General features: G+C 45.3%; 1 protein-coding gene across 11 annotated transcripts in view; it reads right to left on the reverse strand.

The window, feature by feature from the left end:
* Nucleotides 1–620: 620 nt before the first annotated feature.
* TLN2 (talin 2) overlaps nt 621–24,967 on the reverse strand; it is a 423,602-nt gene continuing 399,255 nt past the window's right edge. For all 11 annotated transcript variants that reach the window (XM_055319645.1, XM_055319651.1, XM_055319650.1 and 8 more), the window contains 7 exons: nt 24,282–24,387; nt 23,307–23,431; nt 11,762–11,887; nt 9,467–9,529; nt 9,190–9,372; nt 6,073–6,198; nt 621–4,633 (listed from right to left, as the gene is read on the reverse strand). In XM_055319645.1, the coding sequence (XP_055175620.1) occupies nt 4,505–4,633; nt 6,073–6,198; nt 9,190–9,372; nt 9,467–9,529; nt 11,762–11,887; nt 23,307–23,431; nt 24,282–24,387 (858 nt within the window). In that variant the 3' untranslated portion in view covers nt 621–4,504. The remainder of the gene's footprint in view (nt 4,634–6,072; nt 6,199–9,189; nt 9,373–9,466; nt 9,530–11,761; nt 11,888–23,306; nt 23,432–24,281; nt 24,388–24,967) is intronic.

The raw sequence follows: 24,967 nt of genomic DNA on the forward strand, positions 1-24,967 counted from the left end.
TGACACACACCAGTGACACTCCCCGTCGCCATGGTGATTCTTTGACATGGCCCTCTTGCAGATGAGAAATGCCTTGCAGTTTTCTGAGCCTGGCTTCCCCAAACCAGGATGCTGGCCAGTCTGCACCCCCTCTCTACAGGAAGGAGAAAGCGTAATCCCTGCAGGTTGCATTTCTGCCTTGGCTGTCAGAGGTGGGGTCAGGCCCCGACAGGGCCGGAGAGCAGCATACGAACCCTGTGCTTAGCTGTGCAACCTTCCAGCTAGGTAACGCCCATGGTCAACAAGCCCCAAACTCCTGATGACAATTCCAAGAGCTCCACTCCAGCCTGACACAGGGACTGCCGTGCTGTGCTCCTGGCCGCTCTCCTCTCCGTGCCATGGAAGCCTTTCTTCCTACTTATGGCCTATTTCTCTGATTTTCTCTGGAGTCAGCAAAGCTATAAGGAATACAGCGGTCCTTGCGGCTTCACTTCGGTAACGTGCGCCCGCACACACTTCCTCTGGCACCAGTCAGGTTAAGCTCAAGGTGGGGTTTCTTTCCCGTGACAAAAACACATTCTGCTGCCTCCTCCCCCCTCCCTGCCTTCCTCCCACTACCATGAGACTTTCACACAGGTTCATTCCTTTAAAAGTTTATTTCTGGTGAATTAAAAAAAAATAATTTATGCGATCAGATCAATAAAGACATTATGACATGGGGCAGAGCTTAACTTTCCTGTTTGCTTCTACATTTTGTAGCCAGGTGAGAAGGTGGCCGAGGGAAACCCAGCCTCGTGCTCTGTGGACCCAGGAGATGCCAACGCTGACAGGGTGACTGAGACACTGGTGGCTTACGGGGGTGCTGGAAGGCCACGGCCCACCCAAACTCTTTTACAGAAATGTCTCTTTATCACGTTTTTAAAAATGAGTCAACAGAAGCTCTGTCACATGCCCGTTCCCAATGACCATAAACATACCAAGAAGATGCTCAGAAAGATGGAGCTGTAGTCTCAGGGACTTTTAAATGTCATACTTGGGGGGGCCCTGTGGGTGAAAGACACCTTCCCCCCGAGGCCACCACCCTGAAGAGACCTTGGGGAGTTGGAACTGAGCCCCTGGCACAGCTGTCAGGATCTCTGGGTTTCTGAATGCTACTGCCTCTTAGCTTGAAGGATGTGTTTACCCTCAGCTCCTTGGTACCCCGAAGAGTCTCAGAGGTGGCTACTCCCTTGGTCAGCAGAGGGGACACTTCCTCCAGGAATCTGAGAGCTGAATGTGCTCATAGTCTGTGCTGGGGTCTCAAGGCCAGAACCCCCAAAGGCCCTGCCACAGTCCAGAACCTCAGAGCTGGGGGAGTTGTAGGGGCTCACTGTTGAGGAGAACCCCTAGTCCCCCAGGAGTAGAGACCAGAGCCGGCTCACCACCATTGCCCTGCCCAGGGATCACTTTGGTGGTGGGGTTCACTCTCTTGGGGGGTGGTGAATTTTGGTATTAACACATTGATAAATTAGGAACGGGCTTTGGTTACTAGAAACTCACGGACCGATGAAACACCCAAGCAGCACACTGGGAGATCCCGGAGGAGCCCAAAGAGTTTGCCGTGATAAAGCATTTGCTGTGGTTCAGGTGGCTTCTCTGCAGGTGGCCTGAGGGTCCCTGACACCCGACTACATAGCTGCCCAGGACTCAGGACACCGCTCACGCCAACCACCATCGCCACACCTGCTGGGACACCGGCAGAGTTTGAACAAGGGCTGGTCCTTAACTGAATGTGGCTTTAAGCATCCTTACCCAAAGCTCTTTAAAGGGCAGCACCAAGCAAAACCTAGGCTCCCACATCACTGAGAGCGGTTCTGAAGTCAGTTCAGGTTCCTTTCTTGACCTTTCAAGAGAGAAGCTTCTAAGCACGAAGATCAGCTGAAGGCTTTGAAGCCCAGTGATGGTTCCCCTCAGGCAGCCCACACCTGCTTTTCCTTCACATGGAGAGAAGCGTTACTATGCTCCAGGCCTGGGATCATTTTTACCTGAAACCATCTCCTCGTTAGACGCTGAATGAAAGCTCACACCCCAAATGCAACTCCTATCTGCATGATCTCCCTTTGAAGAAGAGCCAGCAGCCCCCTTGATGCCATCTGGGGTCACATGCCTATTAAATAACGCTCAAAGTACAGTTCTCAACCAATTTATGACATGAGAAAAGACCAAGGCAGCCACGAGGCCATTCACATACATGTATGCAGTGTGGACAAGGAAAGGAATAGAGAAAAAACCAGCCTCATGCCCAGTGAGAACTGGGAACCGACTTCCCCCAGCTCCTAGCAGCAGAACACTCGAGACAGGAGCATATGTACATAGGTCCTACAAAAATAAACTTTGTTCTATGCCTGCTCTCTCAAGTCATCAAGGACAGGCCTCTCCTCTGGCCTGTCTTGGTAGGTTTTGCTGTGTCAAGTGCGGTAGGAGTTTTCAACCACTCCGAGGCAGGGAGAGAGAACTCATTGCCTGAACCTGCCCGGCTCCCGGGATGCCAGGATGGGACAGGGGACATGGGCAAGGGGAGAAGCAACCTCATAGTCTGGAAGAGAATACACAGTGAGGGTGGGCCACAGGGAAGGGGGGCTCCCCAGGTGCTGCTACATGAGGCTATTAGCACAACTTGACTCTGAGCCTTCAGGTCTGATAAACAGCCTCAGAAGGCACCCTGTGCCCGTCCATCCATGGAGCCCTCAGTTTTTATCTCAGGGCAGGTATGAAGAGTTGTACTAGCTACCCTCGGGGAGAGCCGAGAGTGTGCTGGCATTTCCAAGAGGCCAGGGCTCTGTGGCTCCCTCCTCTTCAGAGTTGGTGCCTCCACCTCCCCCCACCATCCCCTACATACTCTTCCCACTTGCTTTTTATTTGCACTATATATCCTCTAACTGCCTGTTTATCTGGAAAAACATCTCTATGTGTAGCAGTTACAAGTCTCTCATAAATATGGGATGCTGTACTAAGTTTAATGAGATTTTAAAACTACAACATGGGCTAGAGTCTCCCACAGCAGCACCATGGGGCGAGGCCTAAAAGAAGTGGTGCCTTTTGAGGACCAAAGCATCCACTTTTACCCTGGGTGGAATCCTGAAGCCATTCTGTGGATGAGAAAGGAGATGTGACACCACGTCACTGCAGAGCAGGAGGAGGATGGCTGTCTTCAAAACCCATGTACCTCCATTACCACTGTCTTCCCCTCATGAATTCTTTCCAAATCACTGGCTACCTGGCATTAGGACCTATTCCACCAGTCATTCATCCTTCATGTACTGTCTTGATTAAAGGCTCAGATTAAAGGTAAATTCAAGGTCTTACCATGCCCTTAAAAAGGGGGAGGGGCTCTGAAAGGAAAAATTAAATCTAGGAAGTGTGGCATCCAGAAGACAGACTCTGGAAACACCACGTGCCTTTACTCATAAAACACAAGAGTCAGCAAAACTATCTTGTTAAAGATTCATATTGATTGTAGGATGCATCTAGATTTTAAGAGTATCAAGACACAGAAAAAAATGTCCATCTTGGGATGCAGGACAGGTGACAGATTTTGAAACAGATGCCTTGAAAGCTAACCATTTTGAGAGCAGAGGAGCCAATGTAGGACCAGGAAGGTGGAGACACCAGGGAATTGCTTTATTCTAGTTGAGTCCCCACCTCGAATGCTTAGAAGGGGGGTGTTGTGCAAAGGGTCACCTGGAGGATGTGGGTTTGTGTGGGTGAATTTGTATGAACTGAAACAGCTCTGCAGAGTAAGGAGCCCACACATTTTATTACCACCCCTGCTTACCAAGCCCTGGCAGTCCCCCATACTTCTGCCCTTTGGATTATGGAGGAAAAAATAAATGTTCGTTTTTTTTGGGCCACAGAATACAAGATGGGTCTAGATTGTACAAGGAGCTTACACACGGAGGCAAGAAAGCGTGCAAATGGGAGTAGGAATTCTCTACCCTCTGGGTGAGCCAGTGCTAGAGACACAGAAGGACCCGAGTTGTCCTCCTGGAGTCCACACTGGTTTATGCTTCTGGCTTTTATTAACCGTGTCCAACTCCAGCTTCCATCTTCTCCTGAGAGGGAGGATAATATCTAGGATGTCAACAATTTTCCCAAAGCCATTATTTTTTTCCTCTTATAATTTCCCAGAAGGCCCAGGAGGGGGGGCCTAGAGAAAGACCAACAAAAACAAAAGTGTCTGAGAACGACGTAATACTGACTTCTCTTTTTTGGTAACAGTTCACGAAACGTGCGCCCCTCTCTCCTGAGATCCAGTGAGGCATGAGGGGAGGTGGCGAAGGAGCTGTGGGTGGGACACTGTACCGTGTGACATCACGATCATGCAGCCGGTGCCCTACAGGACAGAGACGTGAGTGAGCACGCAGGGCTCTGGGTTGGCCCCAGGGGGAGGCGGGCAGTTTCCAGGTAAGTGCCCAGTGTCTCAGGAACACTGTTTGGCCAGTTCTCGCAGAGCCATCCCCTAGGGCACACCATCTTGGCTCTGGCCTTAGCCTTCATCCTCCCTCAGCTCAGTGGGTAGGAATTTATACTGCTGTTGGCGGATCTGGGCCAGTTTTTTCCTTGCTTCTTCCAGTTCTCGTTCTTTTTTCAACATTTCCTCCTGGGCAGCAATGATCTAGAAGGAAAGCAACAAGTTGGATGGATCTAAAAACTTTCAGGAAACCACCCTCTCCAACTCCACTGCTTGTCTCATGAACACCCAGTGCCTCTGTGATAGGACATCACAGCCATACACCGGGACTAAGTATCCTAGCTCTGGAGACCAGCATTTGGGCCATACTCTGGGTTTTGAGACCAATGACCCAGTTGACCCATGAAAATAAGCTGACTTCTGGCCACTGATTTAACAGCAAACATCTACTGCATCCCTACTATGCCCCAGGCGCTGGTGTAAGCGCTCTGCGTGGAGTGTTCCATCATCTTTGTAGCAGCACAGTGAAGTTGTTCCTATTGCATGTCCTATTTTGCCAATGAGGACCCTGGAGCTGAGAGAGGTGGGTCTACTTCCCTGAACATCCACTTAGTGGAGCAGGACCTGTCCAAGTGTTCTTGAAGCTAGAGTTGGAGTCCTTAGCCACTTGATAGCTTTCATGTTTTTGTTTCATGCTTCTAAGATATAAGCTGAGGAATATTAGTGAATAGATATCAGGTGAAAAAGATAAGTTTGTGCTCAAGAAAGCCAAATGGATTTCTTTCTTGTGGAACCTTTCAGAGCCTTCACTAGGCTATCACTGTGATAGTCTGAGGTGGAGGTATAGAGGGCAGGATCTCTCACACTTATTTGATCAGTGACCCTTGTCATAGAACTTCTTATGGAGCTACTGTATCAAGAAATAGATCCCAGTAAAAATGTATCCAGTAAATTTCCAAACACAGGGAATGGCTCAGGAAGAGCTAAGGAAGGCAGGGGATGAGTAACTTCCTGGCACTGGTAAGAAAACCAATCTTGTATAACGGATTTATAACAACACATATCCCAAACTGCAGCCCTGATCCCCTGAAGTTTGCTCTTCACTGCCGTGCACAAGAATGGAATCCTGCATAAGTCAGAAGCCTGTCTCCTCTTCTATTAAGTTCTGTTAAGGGGTTACTATTCATTCTCTCTATAGGGCCAATTATCATTTTATTTAAATGATAATACTACTGCCTTCTAATTTCTCTTCTTCCTTTTTCTATAACAGAATCCCTGATTTGGGCAAGGTACAGGGCTCCTCAGGAAAGAAAACTATATTTCCCAGCATCTTTTGCAGCTGGGTTGGTTGGCCACGTGATGAAGGCCTGACGAACGGTCTGTGAGAGGAAGCAAAGGTGGATATTGAGCCATCTTGGACCAACTGGCCAAATCAGTATCTTGGGGATGGTGGGGCAATAAGGCAGATGGGAGCCTGGGGCTCAGAAACAAAGGAACCAACACATCAGCCACAGGCTGCTCACACCCCGGCTGTTTCACCAAAGAGAAATACACTTCCATCCTGTCACAGTCATTGTTACTTTGTGTCTCTGTTATAACAATTCCCATGTCCGGAGTAACACTGTCTGGATTTCTTCACAAACCTGAGCAATGCCCCCTACAAACTTTGTTTTCACTACAACATCGTCATCATCGGCTTTGCCAAATGCTGCCTTCTGGGCTGCACGAACGAGATTATCTGAAGCTCTTTTCACAGCATTTCCTGCTGCCTGGAGAGGGGGGAAAAACATACATTATATCATTAGAAACAGCCAACTTGGATTCAGCAGGAATAGACACGAAAGCACAGTTCATGGAACTCTGAATCGATTTGTCATCCAATTATAACACAGCATTTCTCTTTCATTAGTATCCGGTATCTGTCTTTCCAGCGGTCCATCGACTGTACCAACACTGGCACTACCTAACCTTCGGTCATTCACACAGAAATGAGACAGAGTTCCCGGCTCCCAAGGAACACATACTTCTGAGGGGGAATTATACTTATGTAAACAAATGACTATAGCAATGTGAAATGCCTGTTAACAGAAGCACGGCCAGGGCTTGTCTCTTTGGTCTACAACACTACTCCCCACCCTCAGCCCCATCCAATTTAGACAAACTCACTGGCTCACACAGCACTCTGTCCTTCTGCCTTGGCCTTACCCACACCTCCCCACAATGCTCTGCGCTGCCTTCACTGTGGCCCCTCCCACACTTGTGGTTGTCCTTCTTCCTTCTGGACAGTGAGTAAGTAGGATGCAGTGGCTGTGACTTTTGTCCTTCTATCTCTAGCACCTGGTGCAGTGGGTGCCCAGGCCTGGTGCTCGCTGAATGCTTCTTGAGGGAATTAAGGGTAAGAAAGCACAACCACACTCTGCATGGGAAGGTGGGGAGCCCCACAGTAACTTGGGCCTCTACAGGTGTATTTTCTGAGTCACAGCTGAACTTGATGCCAAATGCTTAAGGAGGGGAAATTGCTAGAGACGGGAAAAGAAAAGCTTTTCGGGAACGCCTGGGTGGCTCGGTGGCTGAGCGCCTGCCTTCGGCTCAGGGCATGATCCTGGAGTCTCAGGATTGAGTCCTGCATCGGGCTCCCTGCATGGAGCCTGCTTCTCCCTCTGCCTGTGTCTCTGCCTCTCTCTCTCTCTCTCTCTCGAATAAATAAAACTTTTTCTTTTTTTTTTTTTAAAAAAAGGAAGAAGAAAAGCTTTTCAATGTCAAGTCGAGATCTTTCATAAGGGCTATTGCCCACACTGACTTAATGCTCAGGAAGCACAGGCTGGGGACCTGTCCTCGGCCCCCTGACATCTGGCATTTTCTTCTACTGGTGGTCAAGGCTTCATGAAGCCTCCCATATTACTTCCCCAGGCCCCCTCAGAGTCAAGGACTTGTGCATGGGGATTAGCCATCAGAAAGTTGAGTTTTTCTCAAAGTGACTAGTTCATCTGGTGGGTGATCTAAAGTGACTAATGGGAACTATGAGGGCTTGCATGGGAAGGGAATGCCAATTATTATATGACAAGTTCATTCTCAAAATAGCTTTATGAGGTCAGGGGTCACCACTGCACTTTCCTAATGCAGAAATCAGGGCTGAGTAACTTCTTTGAGACCCTGTAGCTCGTACGTTACAGAGCTGGGATTTGAACACAGATTGAGCTAGCCCCAGAGAACCTCTGGGTCATTGCAAGGGACTCAGACGCGATACTGCAGCATCTAGTTACATCAGGAATGATCACAAAGAGAGTGATGCTGTGCTATGACCATGTAAGTCCTTAGAGTTCGTACAAGCATGATCATATCTCTTGACTTTGATAAGAGCTATGTGGATATCTCTATCCTTATTCTATAGCCAAGGCAAGTGAAGGCCTGGAAATTTTTGAATAATCTGTGTTAAGATCATTCACTTAATATATGGCAGGGGCAGGACTTGAACCTGGGTCTCTTTTAACTCAGGATGTTTCCCCCAGAAGTGTTCCTCAAATCCTATATTCACCAACATGCAGCCCCGTTTCCCCCCGGGTCTATCCCAGAGTCAAATGAAGGTAAGGGCAGTGGGTGAGAGTGACTCAGGAGGACCGAGAAAGAGAAACACACTTTAGGACTTTCAAAATGAAACAGAAGTTCCAAGTGTTGATGAAATTGTTCAAATATCTCTGTCATTTATGATTTTATTCATGGCATTTAAACATTTTTTTCAGTCACATAAACAGTCTGCATTCTAACACTCATAATATCTAAGAAATCTAGAAAATTGGAAACAAATTATCCAATGTATAAGAAAATTCTGGCATAATCATGTGATGTAATATCATGCAATCATTCAAAATGAGACTCATGAAGAATGGACCAGTTAGCTTTGCATAGAGAAATTATGAAGCCTTTTATTCAAGTAAAAAGGTGTGTATGATAAAATGTTAAGTGGGAAAAAAAGCAGATGTCTCTTGCTATGATGCCAAGTAGACAGTTATTTTGTGTAGAAATAAAAACAGGAAGAGAAAAAAATGGTACCATTTGACACGTTGAGGAGGTTGAGGCTATGTGATTTTTTTCATACAAACCTTTCCTTCAATGTGTTTAAAATGCTTCTATAATTAAAACAATCAGGAAAACATATGTGCTGGGAGGGATTTGATTATAACCTTCGTCATGATCATGTTCTTTGGGCTCTGGGAAACGTCTTAGTCTTATAGGAATTCCTCAGTCCTTCCTTTCCTCTCCTCTCTTTTGCAAACAGTGGATGAGGGACCATCTCAGTGTGAGAGATACGCAGATAAAGATGTGGTGCTTGTACCTGAGAGGTTCACAGTCTTGTCAAAGACTGATCTAAAAATAAATGTGGTGGTACCAGGTGAAAGTAGCCATAAGAGTGGAGTGGTACTCTGTAGGAGTCTGGGAGGGCTTCCCAGAAGAGGGGACTCTGGAGATGAGTCCCAAAGAATGAGTAGATCACCAGGTGGGGCTGGTGGTGAGGGCCAGGACATTCTGGGGTGAGTGAGGGCCCCAAGGCATGAGACCAGAAGGCAGACATGGAGAATGTTCGGTTGCTGGGGCAGCAGGTGTGAGATGCACAGCTGTATGGGGTAGAAGATGAGAAAAGTGGGACAGAGTGGGCTGATGGAAGGCCTGGTGGGTCATGCCAAGGAAGTGAGACTGTCCCCTTTGGCGACACTTACCCGCTCCAACAGGAGTATTTTCCCACCAGCATCAGTGACCATTACCTGTAGCCGCCTCATGGCCTCTGAATCCTGGTCGGCCTTCACCTTGCAGGCCACGAGCAGCTGAGCCGTGGAGGCAGCGACCTGCTTGGCGGATGAGATGAGCTTCTCCTCACTGGCATGTCCCTGCACTGAGGCATTAGCCGCCTCGCAGAGATTGCTGGTTGCAGCTGCCACCATCCGGGCCTGCAAACAGTTGATGGAGAAGTGACCCCAGGCCCACACTTCCCTCAGGGGATCCAAAACCCAAACGGGAAGGATAGAGGAAGAGGTGACTTACGGCAGAAATCAGTCCCTGGGACCACTGTCCGTCATCCGCAGCATTGGCAGGGATGGAACCCACCTAGAGAGTGGAGTGTAGAAATCTAAATTGAGAGCTGGAAGGTGCAGAGGGTGGACCTGCAGCCCCTCAGCCTCTACCTCACTCTGGAACTAGAGAGAAAAACACCTCATCAGACACGCAGCACCACCAGCATGAGAATGGAACAGCTTTCTTGCACAGGATGCTGCCACTCCGAGACTGTGCCAGCACATCCTGGCTGGGCTCCCTCTGGGCCCAGGGGACTTAATCTGAAACGCTCAGAATGGTCTCCATTTAGTTGCTAGGTATTGTGTTTCTGGGAAAACTGCTCAGGAATGATGGAGTGGGGCTGTCCTCCCATGCTTATTTCCTCTGCCGACCTTTCTCTGGTTCAAACACAGGAGCCATAGAGGCTTCTGCTTTCAAGGGCCAAGGGAAACTTGCATCTCTGCAGATTACTGATCCTAAAGCCATGCTGTGACTTCATGGCAGATGAGGAAAAAAAAAAAAAAAAAAAAAAAGGAAAGCTGGTGCCTTTCCTTCAGTGCAAGTGATGGCCGACCCTTGCCTTAAGAAAATAACAGACTATTTGGCCAGGGGGTGGGGAGAGAAGTAGGAAGCTGGGTGTAAGATGAGCTCTGTTTCTGTCTAGAAATTATAGCAACAAGTGAAACATTTTCTGTCCAGATGCAAGAGGGAATGGCTTTGGGAGGGAAAACCTTTTTTTTTTTTTTTTTTAACATGGTGGGAGGTGCCTGGAGAGATCAGAGAGGAGTACTTCAACTTGACTATGAAATTAGGTGTCAGCAATTATTACCTCTTACATATATATTTTTAAAAGATTTTTACTTATTTATCTGAGAGAGAGAAAGCGAGCACAAGTATGGGAAGGACAGAGGGAGTGGGAGAAGCAGACTCCCCCGTTGAGCACGGAGATGATGTGGGATGAGACCCCAGGACCCCGAGATCATGACCTGAGCCAAAGGTAGACTGCTCAACCGACTGAGCCCCCCAGGCACTCTTCAATGCTTGAATATATTCCACACATGCTTGACCAAATTAAATTATCTCAGTACCTAGCAATTTGGCACAGAGTCGGCCCTTTATCAAGAGACTGAAATTTTTAGGTAGGATATTCTTCTTAAGGATCCATTTTTAGGCTTTACATATTGATGAGTCGACAAGTACTTAAATAATAAGCTCCATGCTCTGCTACATCCATAGGGCGTAAGTGAAAAGCACAAAGGGACGGACTGCACGTCAGCGGAGAGACAGGAATACATATGTTAATAATGAACAATATAATACATGATGGTTTAGAAGGAGGAGCCCAAGTATGTGGGTTGGATCAAGACAAGGTTTAGCTCACAAGAGACTTCACAGAGGAATATACATGGCCACTCGTTGGGCAGAACTGTCTGTATTACAAGTTCTTAGGTCAAGGCACGATCCTATTTGTCCACCTGTATACTGACAGCAAAGGCCTTTTAATATCAAACAGAAGTGACTGACAATTATGGTGACCCAACTCCCCAGACCCACAGATTTCTGCAGTGCCTCTCAATCTGATAGTCTCTCTGCAAGAGGCAATATGGATGGGGTCCTTCTGTGGCATATGGGAACAACACGTGGAATATTTTAGACCGCAAGACCCTTCCGTATGCAGTATTAGTTTAATATACTAATGAATCCTTTGGGTCACTGAAAAAGAACTATGCTTTCATGCTAATGCAGATGGAATAGGTGACTGGGGAGGAGGCAGATCAGAGATCTCAGATTTAAAACCCGACTGGCCTTCTGATCAATGGGCTCAGGAAAATGCTAACTGCAGAGTTAGATGGCATTTTGCTCAACAGTCCTAACAAACGGATCGAGCCATTGGAGTTGGAAAACTGTACCATGAAGCCCTTGACAATGGTGCTTCTGTAGTCATGTAGTCATCCACTAGGAAAATATGACAGTTTACATCTCTAAATAGCTTAACATACAGCGGGAATAGAAATGTCTTGTTCAGGCCCTGATCACTGCCTGGAACAGGATGCTTTCCTTAACAAGAAGCAGATCAGAGTCCCAGAAGCCAAACCCTTCATTTTGGCTGTCAGGTTTAAGCTAACAGAGTTTTCAGTCAGATGGGGCAGCAATGGGCAAGTCAGTGAGGGAAGGCCCAGCACTGGTTTCCGCAGGTCAGGCCACAAGCCTCCACATCTTTTCCTCGGCCCTCAGAGGCTCTCACTGTGTGAACATTCCAGCACCTGGCCCGCGAGGTTTACCCACCTTTCCTTGGGCCACCAGCTCCCTCTGGGCTGCCGAGGCCGATTTGACCAGGGCACTTGTGGCAGCAGCAATGGATTTAGCAGCTTCCAAAATCTGTTCTTCAAAATCCAGGGTCTCATCTGCTTGCTATAACAGAAGAAAATGATGTCACATGCCATTCACATCCACGAAGGGTGCTTTTGCCAAACTACTTACTGCTTGGTCACCTGGCTCTTCATCCGTTATGACTTTTATGCTGACAAACCACACCCAGGGTAGAGAGGCCTAAGCTGGCAAAATGATTCTCCATCTGCTGCCTCCCACTACCTCGATTCTAAAAGGTACAAGCTGCTAGCAATGACAATTCTACACAAATTTCAAATCAGGAAATTCTAAGACAGACTATTTTTCCAAAGCAGAATCTTTACACAGACAATTTAAATTCACTGTGAATAAAATATGCTCAAATATGTCCCATTAACATCAATAACCAAAATTTAAATAATCAATAATTAAAATCCAAAGAGTGGGTGGTGATACACTCTTCCAAGAGCTTAACTCCAAAATGGGTTGAAGAAAGAAAAAAGTGGCTATGAGTTGTGAAAAGCCTCATTTTTCTTGGGTGAAAACAAAAGCAAAATAGCATCTGCACTTTCTGTGGCTGGGCAGGGAGACTTATGTACCAACCACAGATCACCAGGGGTGGGAAAAACAGTGAGGCAGCATGACATCGAAAAGCTGGGGTCTGGTTCCACCTGGGGAAGAGAACCGGCCACCCCTGTGCAGGTGTTGTCAGGCCACGAGGGCTCTACTCTAAGTTCACCAGTACCGTGCCCCATGCTGCCAGAACAATCTGGGAAGCTGGAGAAGCTCTGGTAAGTGTGACAAGTGTAAGGACCTTGGTCCTGAGCCGGCTTGGATGGAGCATCATTCTGGGGGGATCAGAGTAGATGCCCTCCAGGTCCCCTTAGCACTCACGTTCTGTGAATCTAAGTAAGGTTAAGTTCCCCTTTGATTATTGAAGGTTGAAGATGTGGCTGGTACCTTTCAGGCATTGCAATGATGGTCAGGGATAGCAATAGTTTTCTTCATGTGTTAAAATATATAATTTACCCCTTGAACCAATTTTAAGTGAATAATTCAGCATCATTAAGTACATCTGTAATATTGTACAATAGCAATATGTTTTTAAGAGCACCTACTATGTGCCAAGTCTCTTGTTAGGCATTTCCATGTAGGTTACTTGTTTAATTCTCACCAAGCAAGAGAAAAACAAATCTTAAACTATATATTCGTTCTTATATTCACAGTGAGAAAATTGAGGCTTAGGGAGGTAGAGTGTTGGGACAAAGTCATGTGGCTACATGAAGACTCTAAACCAGATCTAAACCTCAATCTCTCTGACTCTGTAAGGACATATTTTTACTAGCTTGGCCACCCCCTGGGGCATCAGTGAGGCCTCACCTTGCGTCAGAGGCTCAGAATTGGCCACTAACCGTCCCATATGAAACATCACGGAGGATGGATACAACTTTTTTTTTTCCCCAGTTCCTATTCATTATGGCTGCACCTTGAACTAGGAGAGATCCCGAACTCATTTTTATTTTTACAACTCATGTTATCAAAATAACATTTCGGTGCACATCTAGTGAATCTGATGAATGATGCCAGCATTTTAGAAGTTCTTGGACAGAAGGCACATATTCTTATCTGACAAAGTCTTGCTCTGGGAGCATTCAGGACAGAAATGGATTCAGTTGCAGTGGATTCATTTTGGAGTAGGGGAGTTTATAGTACTGGTGGAGTGTAAGATTTATTGAAATGGAAAAACAATTACAAGGCACTCTGGCATAAGAGGTACTATTAATAGATAGGCTCCAAAGAAATTGCATTAGGCTCTGATACCTATGGATATTTATTCAGTGACCTTGAATTAAGAGCTTTTTTGGAAACTTATTCTACAAAAGAAACTCAAGGATGTAACAGATTAAGGCACCAGGGAGATCATGTAAATTCTGAGCCCAAAGGGAGCCCCTTCTACTGGGGCAGAGGAAACGGAAGCCCATGGTGGCTTCTTACTGTGTCTCACATCCTTGTTTTCTGGTGGGCTCCGGGGTGAGTCCACATGACAGGGTGGAGTACCCCATCAGATTTCTGATTTCCCAAATTTTAGGGTCCACAAAAATGTGATTTTCTTAAAATTGAGTGCTCTCAGCATGGATAAATCTGATAGAATCATCTTGTTCCACCCAACTTTATAGGCTTGTCCCACGTCTTCCACTGCCCTGAAGTTTTGTAGAACACATACTTGAAAGAGATATTTGGTTTCGAAATATTTTTGACACCCACAGATTTTTCTTGCAATGGCAACTATTATAAATGCCTGCTGATGAATTTTTGTTTTCTTTCTATAACATCTCTATGCTTTAAAATGGACATGGCACAAAGCCTCATCTCTGGGAGACATTTGCTCTGACTAAAAAGTACTAGAGAGCTTCCCAAGAAAGGCTGAGTGGGATGACTACAACAGTGGAGGGCTAATTTAAAAAAAAAATATTTATTTATGGGGGGGGGGGTAGGCAGAGACACAGGCAGAGGCAGAAGCAGGCTCCCTATGGGGAGCCTGACGAGGGACTCAATCCCAGGACCTGGGATCACGCTCTGAGCCCAAGGTAGACACTCAACTGCTGAGCCACCCAGGCGTCCCCGGAGGGCTAATGTTTAGACACTGTATACCAGGTTTATCCCTAAGACTAAATGCCCACCTCTCTCTCCTTCTGGAAATAAACATCATCACTGGGTGTCTCTCATGCCATACACAACTTCTCATCTACAAGATGGGATTCTCCCCAAGCTAAGGAGACTTGGAAATGTTGAAGTGTCCCTGTCAGTGCTACCGGTCTGCTTGGCTCTCACCAGCACGTGTGATGGCATCAGGGAGGAGGGCAGTTAGAGCTACCGAGAAGAAGGCTCATGCTCAACCACATTGAAGAAGAGGGAAACAGAATGGGTTTGGTCTTCAAAGGACCTTCTTCCAGAAAAGGATCACAATGAAACTGCAGGATTTATCAACAGACTAAGCCCCACGGTAGCTGGGAGACGGAGAATAATGAGGGCAGTAATACGGAGCTGCCATAAGGAGACCCTGCAGGATGCTGAGACCCAGGGCCCTGTGAACTGAAGAAAATGCCCTGGCTCAGAATCACCTGAGGATGTGGTTAAAGCTGCAGACTGTGTCTCAACAGGTCTGCAGGGGGGCTGGGAATCTTCATTTCTAATGGAGGCAGACTACTCCATGGGAAATGCTGGCTTGGGTAAAGGAAAACAGAGCCCTGTGAACTGAGGCCTACCAGCCTGTCAACTCTTCCAGGGCAAGGACTGTGTTTTATTCAACTGATGTGGTCTCTCGAGCACACAATCAGGCAGTGTAGACTACATGATAAATGTTTGCCGAATGAATGTATCCATTCACAATGAGTCTCCCAAGTCTTAGAGTTCAGCCAGAGGACAACTGACATGGTTGCAGAGGGAGAAACGCATCGAGGAAGCGTCCCCATCAGTAACTGTCTATTCTGTGGTCCTTGGGGAGGAAGGCGCACACATCTATGTGCTGGCTCCTGCCCCGTGTAAGGCTATGGGTTGTCACTAGTCCACTCTGCCTGCACCCCTTAACCTGCATTACAGTCCGTTGAGGGGTTCATTTCCATATGCATATACAGAAGTAAACAGCATTTCCAGCATTTTGCAAAGAGGCTCTCTTAGCAAAGCAGCGCTGGGGAAGAGTACCGAGTGTGCCAACCAAGAATCTGCTCTGCTCCATGAACACATCAGCTACAGCCTCTGAGCGCTGAATCTGTCCTCTCGTCCTCTGTTCACTGCCCCCTTCCTTATTCCCCTCTGCTGTCAGAAGGCCCCTGGCCAGCTCACCATCAACTTTCCGCAGTGGTCTCTTCTGGACTGCCTCCTAAGCTTCAGCAGAGGATGGACTTAGTCTCACTTTGGCTTTCTGGTACCTTTGAAGAAAGGTCCAGGTACCCTTCTGCTATTTTTCCTCTCCAGTGATCTCCTGCAGAGCTCCTCTTTTTTTTTTTTTTTTTTAAAGTGAGAGGTCTCCTGAGGTCCCTCTGGGGAAGGGACATTTTGGGCTGGCTCCCTTGCTGCTGGCTTTGTATGCTCGGGAGAGCACATGAGGCTCCTGTCTTGCTCTCATCGGTTTAATGTCTCAGGAGCTTGACTTCCGCTGGGGTAGGAGTCTGGTAGGAGCAGAGACAGAGGGAAGGGAAAGGGGAGGCCTTTCCTTATTTGTGTTTTGCCTTTTAGGGATTCTGCGGACATCATCTTTGCAGTAACTCATTCATTTTCTGAACCCGCCTTCCCTCCTACCTCTCTGATAGGGGTGCTATAAGTAAAGTATAAATATACTAGAGCAATATTGACTCATAGTAGATGCTTAATGACTCCTAGCAATGAATTTCACTATTACTTCTCTTACTATACATATTTTTCTTGTGTTTTTAAAAACTGTTTTTCAGACTTTGGGCTAAGCTAGTCTGTTTTTTTCTCTCTGGACCATTTTGTATTCATAATTTGGAGAAAGGTTCTAACCATCATTTCTGATGATAGCCTAAAATAATGAGAAATAAAAACCATAAACCGAAGATGAATGAAGTGTCAGGTAACACATGATACAGACCACAGACTGGCATTGCTTCCAGCTTCTCCCTCAACACCTGAGCAGGAGGAGATGGGCCATCTGGGTTCTCCAGAACCAGAGTGTCCCACCCTTTCTTACCACGTGACTTCGAGCATTCATTGTCTTTCTCCAGGTATCCATCAGTTTCCTGTCAGTAACCGAAGGAGGAACCTCAAGCCTCTGGGTCCTTTATCCCAGATATGTTACAGTTCCAAATTAAACATTTACTTGTTAAGAAGGTGCTCACTAAAATAAGCAGGCACTATTTTCTCTTCTTTCTTTTCCTCCTTCATGGAGAAGCTCTGCCTTCCCCTTGCAGCATCTTTGCCAACCTCCTCCCTCACAGGTCTGGGGCATATGGCGTACAGAGGAAGGATGTTTTTGTCCATGATCCTTTTACTCGGCCATTTGTGAATTACATCCCCATAGCACCTTCCCCAATGAGTTTGAAGGTGTGGCGCAGAAGGCACAAATAGGAGATGGCCTGAAGGTTGCTGCCCTGATGTCTGTCTCCCTCCCTAAAATCTTCCTTTGAGGGACTGCCTTGCTGTGAGTTACTCAACACAGTGGTCATTCCTCTCACAACTGGCTACAAGGACCACATCACAACTCAATGGTACCATCTTTCCAGTTAGAAGCTGCGCTTTGTGTTATTGGAAGTCCTGCAGAATACTTGCTACTCAAAACAAGGTCATATCACACTAGAAACTTAAAAAAAAAAAAAGCCTTTTAGATATATTTCTTAAAAGTGTGGACATTTTGCATATAATTTAAACGTCCTTGAGGGAAAAAAGAAGGCCAGCACCAAGCACTCCCACCACACCAGTGAAGCATTTTCTTGCCAGTTGGAAGCCTGAGTGGAAAGGCAGCCATGTTTCTCTCTTTTTTTTTTTGTAGTGAGTTTGGCTGCTACCAGTTTGCTTCTGGTATTGAATTGAGAGGTGCCTTGGGGGTAGATCTTAGCCTGTACTCGAAGACTCAACTGTGTAGAAGTCAAATCAACTTTTCTTTTAGAGGCCCCATGGGTGGGTTGTCTTTAGGACCACCACCCTTACTATAAATGGGAATTTATAAATGGGAAGATCTTCCAAGAGGACAAACCTGGACAGCTGGCCTCGTCTTCTTGAAAGTTATAGAGAAACAATGAACAGTCAAAGTGGATGACAGAGAGAACAGTGCCAAATGGTTTTGCCTGCAACCTGGGGAGAGACCACCCTTTGTACCCAGATAAAAAAATGAATGCATATTCACGCAGCATCCTTTGGAAAAGGTCTGAGCTTGCAGTTTCTCAGGTGTGGTTTTCTCATAGTAGCTATTGTTTTATTAGATTTCTTTTTGGGGGTGAGAAGTAATACCACTGAAATGATCTTTTAATTGCTACTTCTGTTTGGCAGAAAAATTCTTAAAGATAATCATGCTTTCAAAAAAGCCACATGGATGTTTACTTAGGAAGCATGGACAAAAAAGATAATGGAATGCTTTCATGTATTTGATTGGATACATTCATTACATCATAAGCTCCTTTGATATGAATCCTCTACGTACTTGAGGAGGGTCTGACAACAAGACCTCCTGTTCTACACTGACAGGAGTCACCCGGGAGCATGAACTGGCTGAGTTCCCCACACACCTTTGCTTTTCACACCCTTTACATCTCTTGAACTGGAAGCAACTAGTGGCGGATGAACTCAAAGCCCACACTTTAGCCATACAGAAATGCTGTATCTGCTCCTAACCCTCCCTGGATATCTGGTTGCCTTTTCTCATCCCCTCAGCTAAGCAACACAGCATACTGGCCAATAGCAAGATTACCGAAAGAAACAAGAAAATCCTATCAGTTTTAACAAATGGGTTTCACCTTAAGGCCCTCTGAACTGTGTTTTCCTTTATTCATAATAACATGCTGTCTCTCGTCCATGACAATTTGTTATTTTGGTCTAGCCACTTTAACTGGACTCAAACCCCCAAACACTGTTCTCCGGCTGTGTCGAAGGTGGCATTGATTTTGGCAGCATCTTACAAACCATCTGAAAGAGCTCCTGCTGACATACACTTACTGATCTGTTCTCAAGTGGAGAAGGATCCCAGGGACAGGTTCCACTTTATCGCTCTAGTGGCTGGGACTCCAACTCTGTATTTCCCTCCCCTGTGCCATCACTTTGCTGCTGCTGTGACCTGTCACTATGCATTCACTGTGGCAAGCAACTTGGAGATGGCTTCTAGACATAACCAGGGGAAGCTTTCCTGACCCATTTGTTCAAACCACTGTCTCACCAACTGTGTGGGGGCATTGCTTACATGCATATACACAAAAGTGCTCTTAAAAGAGTGCTTCTTCTCTGCTCCAAAGGACTGAGCTACCGGCACAATAGTTCTCTTTCCAGAAAGCAGTGTTCACAGTCTTTTGTTGAAACAGATCAGAATGAACTCACACATGCTTTGCAGGCTCTTCTAGGAGGAGGAGGTCAAAGCCAAGCAAAGGCGGCTGCTGTGTGCCAGAAAAAAAAATGTTTCATAATCCTAAACTTCCTGTTGCACCCAATTAGGTTATGGAATTACTTTCTGATTGTCAGCTTATTCTAAATATTATCAACCTCTACTGACCAGTTAACCAATTACAGGAAATTCAACAGACAGAGTACAGTCTGCATTACATTATCTTTATTAGATACATTTAGTCCTAACCAAGGTTTATATAAAGCCCAGTGACTCACCATTCCTACAGTTGGTATGGCTGATTCGGTTTATACAATTTGATGCTATTGGTTGAAGGGAAAGTTAGAGTGGATTTGTGCTTGAATTTTTGCTGAAAACTTGATTATGAAAATTACTAATTTCTAAGTTGAAGATCAGAGTAAAAGCGAAGATGAAATGCCAAGTCTAGATGTGTTTGGGGGTTATAATCCTGACGTTTATCACACGTTGCACACATGGTCTAGAAAATCCCATTTTTTTTTCCACTGAGCATATATCCCTTAAGGATTCATTACTGCACAAAACTAAGCTATACATGATATCTCAAGCTCTTATGAAAACATCCATAGTCATGATTTGCTTCTACAACAAACGAAGGAATCTAGCAATACTGACACAGGTCTGAAACACTAGAAAAAAAAATGGAATATAACATCATGAAATGGAATGAGCACTCCATCTTCTAAATCTGCTTGTGATTTTAACATATTCTTTCCTGTTGCCTTATCGACTATATTAGGAACCCCCGGAGACAGGGCAAGACACTGTAGGAATATGTTTGATATATAGTTGGATTAAATAACAACCTAATATATCAAACATATCACACAGAGGCCTGCAGAAAAGGCATCCAGGTTTGACTGGGCTCGAGAATAGGCACCGTACTGCAGGCTACAGATGCAGGGGGCGGTCACCACTGCAGGAACTTCATCACCTGTCTGTGGAGCACTGGCCGTCTGGAAGTGTGGAAGCGGCGCCATTAGCAACATCAGAGGCACATGCACCAGAGCTCACCGACCTTCCCCTTTTGCCTTTAAGCCATCTTCCCAAGCAAACAGTGTATTCAACAGTGCGAGTTTGTTATTCATATGTGGGAGATTCTAGGCAAAAAGAGGTGCTTAAATTTTAAGGGCCTGAGCTGGGAATATACCAGGAATCATCTTCATAAACCATGGAGCATTCTACTTTTAAGACAGGCGACCTGAGAATGCGGTGAGCAAAATAATCTGAACCAACAAAGCAACAAAACCACGGCCCTTCCCCAACACTGTTCTTCAAAGCAGTATAAATGCTCCTTGGTTACAAAGGAAAGCATTATTTACTCTATGCTGAGAGCTGGTGTGGTTGTATGTAGTTATAGGGGTAGGGATGTGATAGCAAATGCTTATTCATAGTATCCTGAGGATTCCTTATTTATTTCAGTTATGGAAGGGGGATGGAGAGAACCAGTTAACCACAAAGACTGGTCAATTTTGGTGTTAAGATTGGAGATTCTTTTTTTTAACCGGGGAAATAAATTCCTTTATAAAGGCAAGGAAGATATTTTAGTTCATGTAGTTATTTCCACAAAGCAGATGGTACTCTGACACAGGCAAAAACCATGGTTTGGGTTGATGGTTTCTTTAAAACAGTTTTATAGAAATATAATCCATGTGGCAGGAACCTCTGGCCATTGGGTGGAATGGGACCTCACATCATTGTAAGGCACTCAAGAGATACCAAGCACCCTTCCCAGTATGAAGAGGGGAGGGATCTAAAGTAGGCATCCCCAAGGAAGGGACTTGAATCAAGAGTTATGTCTACTTTGACCTTAACCAAAGGATTCCTTGGCTTTGTATAAAGACCCACAGTGCAAATACAAAGACTAGATGATCAAGGAAATGCAGGGAATGCTCACTGGTCCATCTCAGTAGCCATCACTCATTTTTTAAGTGCTGTTATTTTTAAAACATTGTTTTATAAAATTTTAAAACACAGGGCTCCCCTAATTCTACAGTCACACTTGTACATTCCCTACCTGCCTCCTTCATATGCAAGTGTTGTTTACAGAGTTGTAATGAGCACATAATTCTGTATCCTGTTGTTTTTTACTTTACATTTATCCCTGAGCACCTTCTTCATACTACACAGTTCTATCAAGCATTATTTTCAATAGCCATATACTTTTTCTTCAAGGAGACACTCAGGTCACATCTAACTTCTTCCTACTACAAACTAAGCTATAAGGAACAGCTCTTTCCCCCACATAGAGCTTTTTTTATCTCTGGATTTACTCCTCAGCACAGATTCCCAGAAGTAGCATTAACAGCTCAAAGAGTACAGGCAAAACCAAAACTTCCCCTGTGGGGCTACACCAACCTGACACTGACTAGACCCAAAGATCTGCCACCCAGAGCCCACATACGCTGCTTCGAGATCAGTCAAGCCATCTGATTCTGCCAAGGTATTTTGCATGGATAGAGCAGGGATGGTAATACATGTTGCTTTGTGGACTTGATGCAAGGCCCAGATGAGTTACTCCATGCAAAGCACCTAGAAGACTGCTGGCACATGCTTAGGTACTCAATCAATAGGAGTCTTTTTTTGTTTGTTTTCTGTACCCCCCCACCCCCCACCAAGCCATCAGCTGGTCCATCTATGGAGTAATTTTTATTGCAGGCATTCTCCTAGGAGGTAGTAGATAAAAGTCTCTGAAGTATATTTTCAGTGATGGCGACACAGTTACTGCTTATTAAGTTAGGCACTGTGTTCTTAAGTTATCTCATTTTATTGTTGTAACAACAATCCTATGGGGTAGGGCCTTAATTATTTTTTTCAGCTCAAGAATTGTAAGATAAATAATGGCTGGACAAAGGGCAACTAGGATTCAGAGACAGAGCTCCAAGGGATCCTGCAAAAGGACAAAGGGAGAGGAATTGAAATAGGACTCTCAGAACCTGGTGAAGTGCTAATGTTACATGAGCACCAGGCTAATTCTCCAGAAGAGCGCCAACTGACATGACTTCAGCATTAGCAGACGAAAGCTTTCCAGGAGAGGCTACTTGTGCTAAATCAGATGAGAGGAAGAGGAAAAACCAATTGCGCACAAAGCCTCTAAATCTTAGTCAATGGTTGCTTGCTTCTTAGCTGAAAGTAATTTTCCATTCGCAATTAACTTGGTTTATAAAGCAGAAATAAAGACACAGAAAATGGGAGTTGCCGCTATATACACACTCAGTTCTTAAGCTTGTTCAGAACAACTTGGACAATCTCAGATCACATAAAGCCCTCAGGTTAGAAGCTAGTGGAGAGAACCCTGGTAAACCCCCAAATCAGAAACCATTACTCTTAAATTACATTTTAATGAGAAATTTAAAGAATGTCTGTACCAAGTCCAGGGCAACTATTAGGAGATTGGAGATTGGCTCTAAGAATTTCATGGTTTTGAGAAGGTTTCCAAGCTTAATACATGTACTCAAGCTAATGTCTATTTTACATACTACATGAACCCAGGCGCTGCTTTTGAGTGTATTCTAGTGCTCCATCCTTTGGTCTTATAAAATAGGTAGAATTTTTAGGTATACCTAATCTGATCCAACTTTTTTGTAGCGAAAAACCCAGATTTTACTTCCAAATGTATGTGGGTCCTTGGAAGGGAAGTGAGGTTTTAGGTACCTGCAGTGACTTGCTTGAATAGAAAGAAAAAGAGGCCTCCTCTAGTCCCACCATCTGCTGACTGAAGACAGCCACAGAGGGTGGAGTGACAGGAAAGAGTGTCCTAACAGGTTGGGCTTTGCCCCTGGACAGCACTAGCTCACTGTCCTTTTATGTAATAATTGTCCTCTCTACTGCCCAATCTTAAAATATTTCTTTAAATGGCTGTTAATCTTAGTATCTACTCATGATCTTAAGTTTCAAACATTTATCTAGATGACAAACACAGATGAAGGAAACATACAGCCCACCACAGCCTCCAGCATGTCACGGGGTCCACTTTTGAGGTACACATTGTCCTCCAATGATTTTAAGAGAAGGAGAGACCCAGCATTGCTATTTGCATTACATTATGGAAACCAGAAAATTGGAGGGTGATGATATCACGTTCAGTGACAGGAATTTTCCATAGTAAGCATCCAACACCTGCTTTATTATATATAATGAAACTAAACTCAGATTGTAAATGCCTGGGTTCTTCCTCTGGATACCCAAAGGTATTTTTCTGGTGGTTAACCTGAAGGATCCACACGTGGGTTTTTTTCTATACCCTGTAAAAAAGTGCTAGGCCAGTAGAGCAGGTTTGTAGCTTGCTAGTCTAACTACAGAGGAGATAAGCTTCCTGTGGCACACAGAGCTCCATTTCACAGCCATCCACAGGAAGACCTAGTGACATCAGACAAGCAGCCACACATGGACACTCACTTTTGGTTTTGCTCTTGGCTTCAGTTGCTCTAACTTCTTAGCAGCAGCCTCAATGGATGCTGCGGCCCCCAGTAATTCTGTTTCTGCAATGACGGTTGGGTCTTCTGGATCCACCCACTCTGTTCCTAAAATCAGTCCAAAGAGGGTCATTCTTGGTAGCTGTGACTGCAGGGCACTGGCTTCATTACAAACACTATCTGGATTGACATGTAGGGAAGCTCCATAAGCCTACTTGCTGCATGGTCCTAAGGGGTCTTCTCTAGCTCTCACAGAGATCAGCTGGGTACAGGGGAGCTCCTGTCAGCTCCTATTTTTCTAAGTCAGCTGTGGATACAGCTCTACCACAGGAGTAGTCATCAGTGATAGTTTCAAAAATCCAGATCTCATGGTCCAAGGCCAGCTCGAGCCTTATTCTGATTTCTAACTTAAAGCTCATAAATGCAAATAACCATTTTCAAAAGACTTGAGACTATGCGGACCACTCAGATTTGCCATTCTCTTCTCTCAGGACTCAAAAGAATAGCCATTCACCTCAGCTCAAAGGAAGGAAATTGGTGAGAACACCTTTCTCTGATGAGGGGACTGCTTCTAATGTTACTGCGAAGGGGTGTTTAATCAATGTACCCAGAGAACATCGTTTCCTAAACATGAAGTGTGTCATTTGAACAAGGATAAATATTCTGAGGAATGAAAATACAGATAAAAATAAATAGCAAGACTCTTTAGAGAAGTGAGCAGTTCTAGAAGGATTATATCATTTAAGTACTTAACAAAGACTGGAAAAAAAAGCTTTGCTTTGGGAGGGTATAACTTTGAAAATCTAACTCTATTCCCATTTGCTTTAAAAAAAAAAAATAGTACCTCACTGTATTCCTTCTGATTGCATTTGCCAAGAAAAGGCCCGGGTTGGCCCTGCAGTTTCTCTGCTCAGTTCATTGTGCTAGTGCTGTCTGGACACAAGAGAATGCGGCCTACCTTTCATGGCTTCTGCGGCCTGGATCAGCTCAGTCACGGCGCCAGCAACGCGCTTGGAGAAAGCAGCCAGTTGGTGCTTGAGTTCTGGGCTTGGCTTCTGAAGGATCTATGGATGAAGACAAATGCATGAGAGAGATGGTAGCCGTTCTGATAGAAAACACACTCTTCCTGGTAGATGAAGAGTTGGCCATTCCGGTGTTAAGTTGCAACTCGGTTGTCACCAAGTGACTTCAGAAACTTGGGGGAAATCACATAAGATTCACTGGCCTTCAGTTGCCTCACATGACAAATGAAAAGCTGGGATCCAGGAGTTTCTTTAAGGTTCTTTCTGACACATTTCCGCTAAGATCATAAGTGAGATGAGATCCTTACTCGTCTTTTATTTCTACTTTCATGTGTACATAAAACAAACACCTGCACACAAAAACTACCCACAGTGTAAGAACATTCTGAGAGAACATGAAAGTCTGAAGTTACAGGTCATCTGGTACTTGTGACAACATAACAGTGGGACCAGGAGTATGTGACTCTGGTGGGGTCTTAGAGACAAAGTCCCCAAGAGAGCAACCAACTGATCAGAGGGCTGTTCCTGAAGGAATAATCCATCGTCACAGTTTTGACTACAAGCTCTCCTAGGGGGAGGTCTTGAGGATTTTGCATCTTTCAAACTAGTTCAAGGTTTTTAA

This window comes from Nyctereutes procyonoides, unplaced genomic scaffold, assembly GCF_905146905.1.
Source record: "Nyctereutes procyonoides isolate TBG_1078 unplaced genomic scaffold, NYPRO_anot_genome, whole genome shotgun sequence".
NCBI classification, from domain to species: domain Eukaryota; kingdom Metazoa; phylum Chordata; class Mammalia; order Carnivora; family Canidae; genus Nyctereutes; species Nyctereutes procyonoides.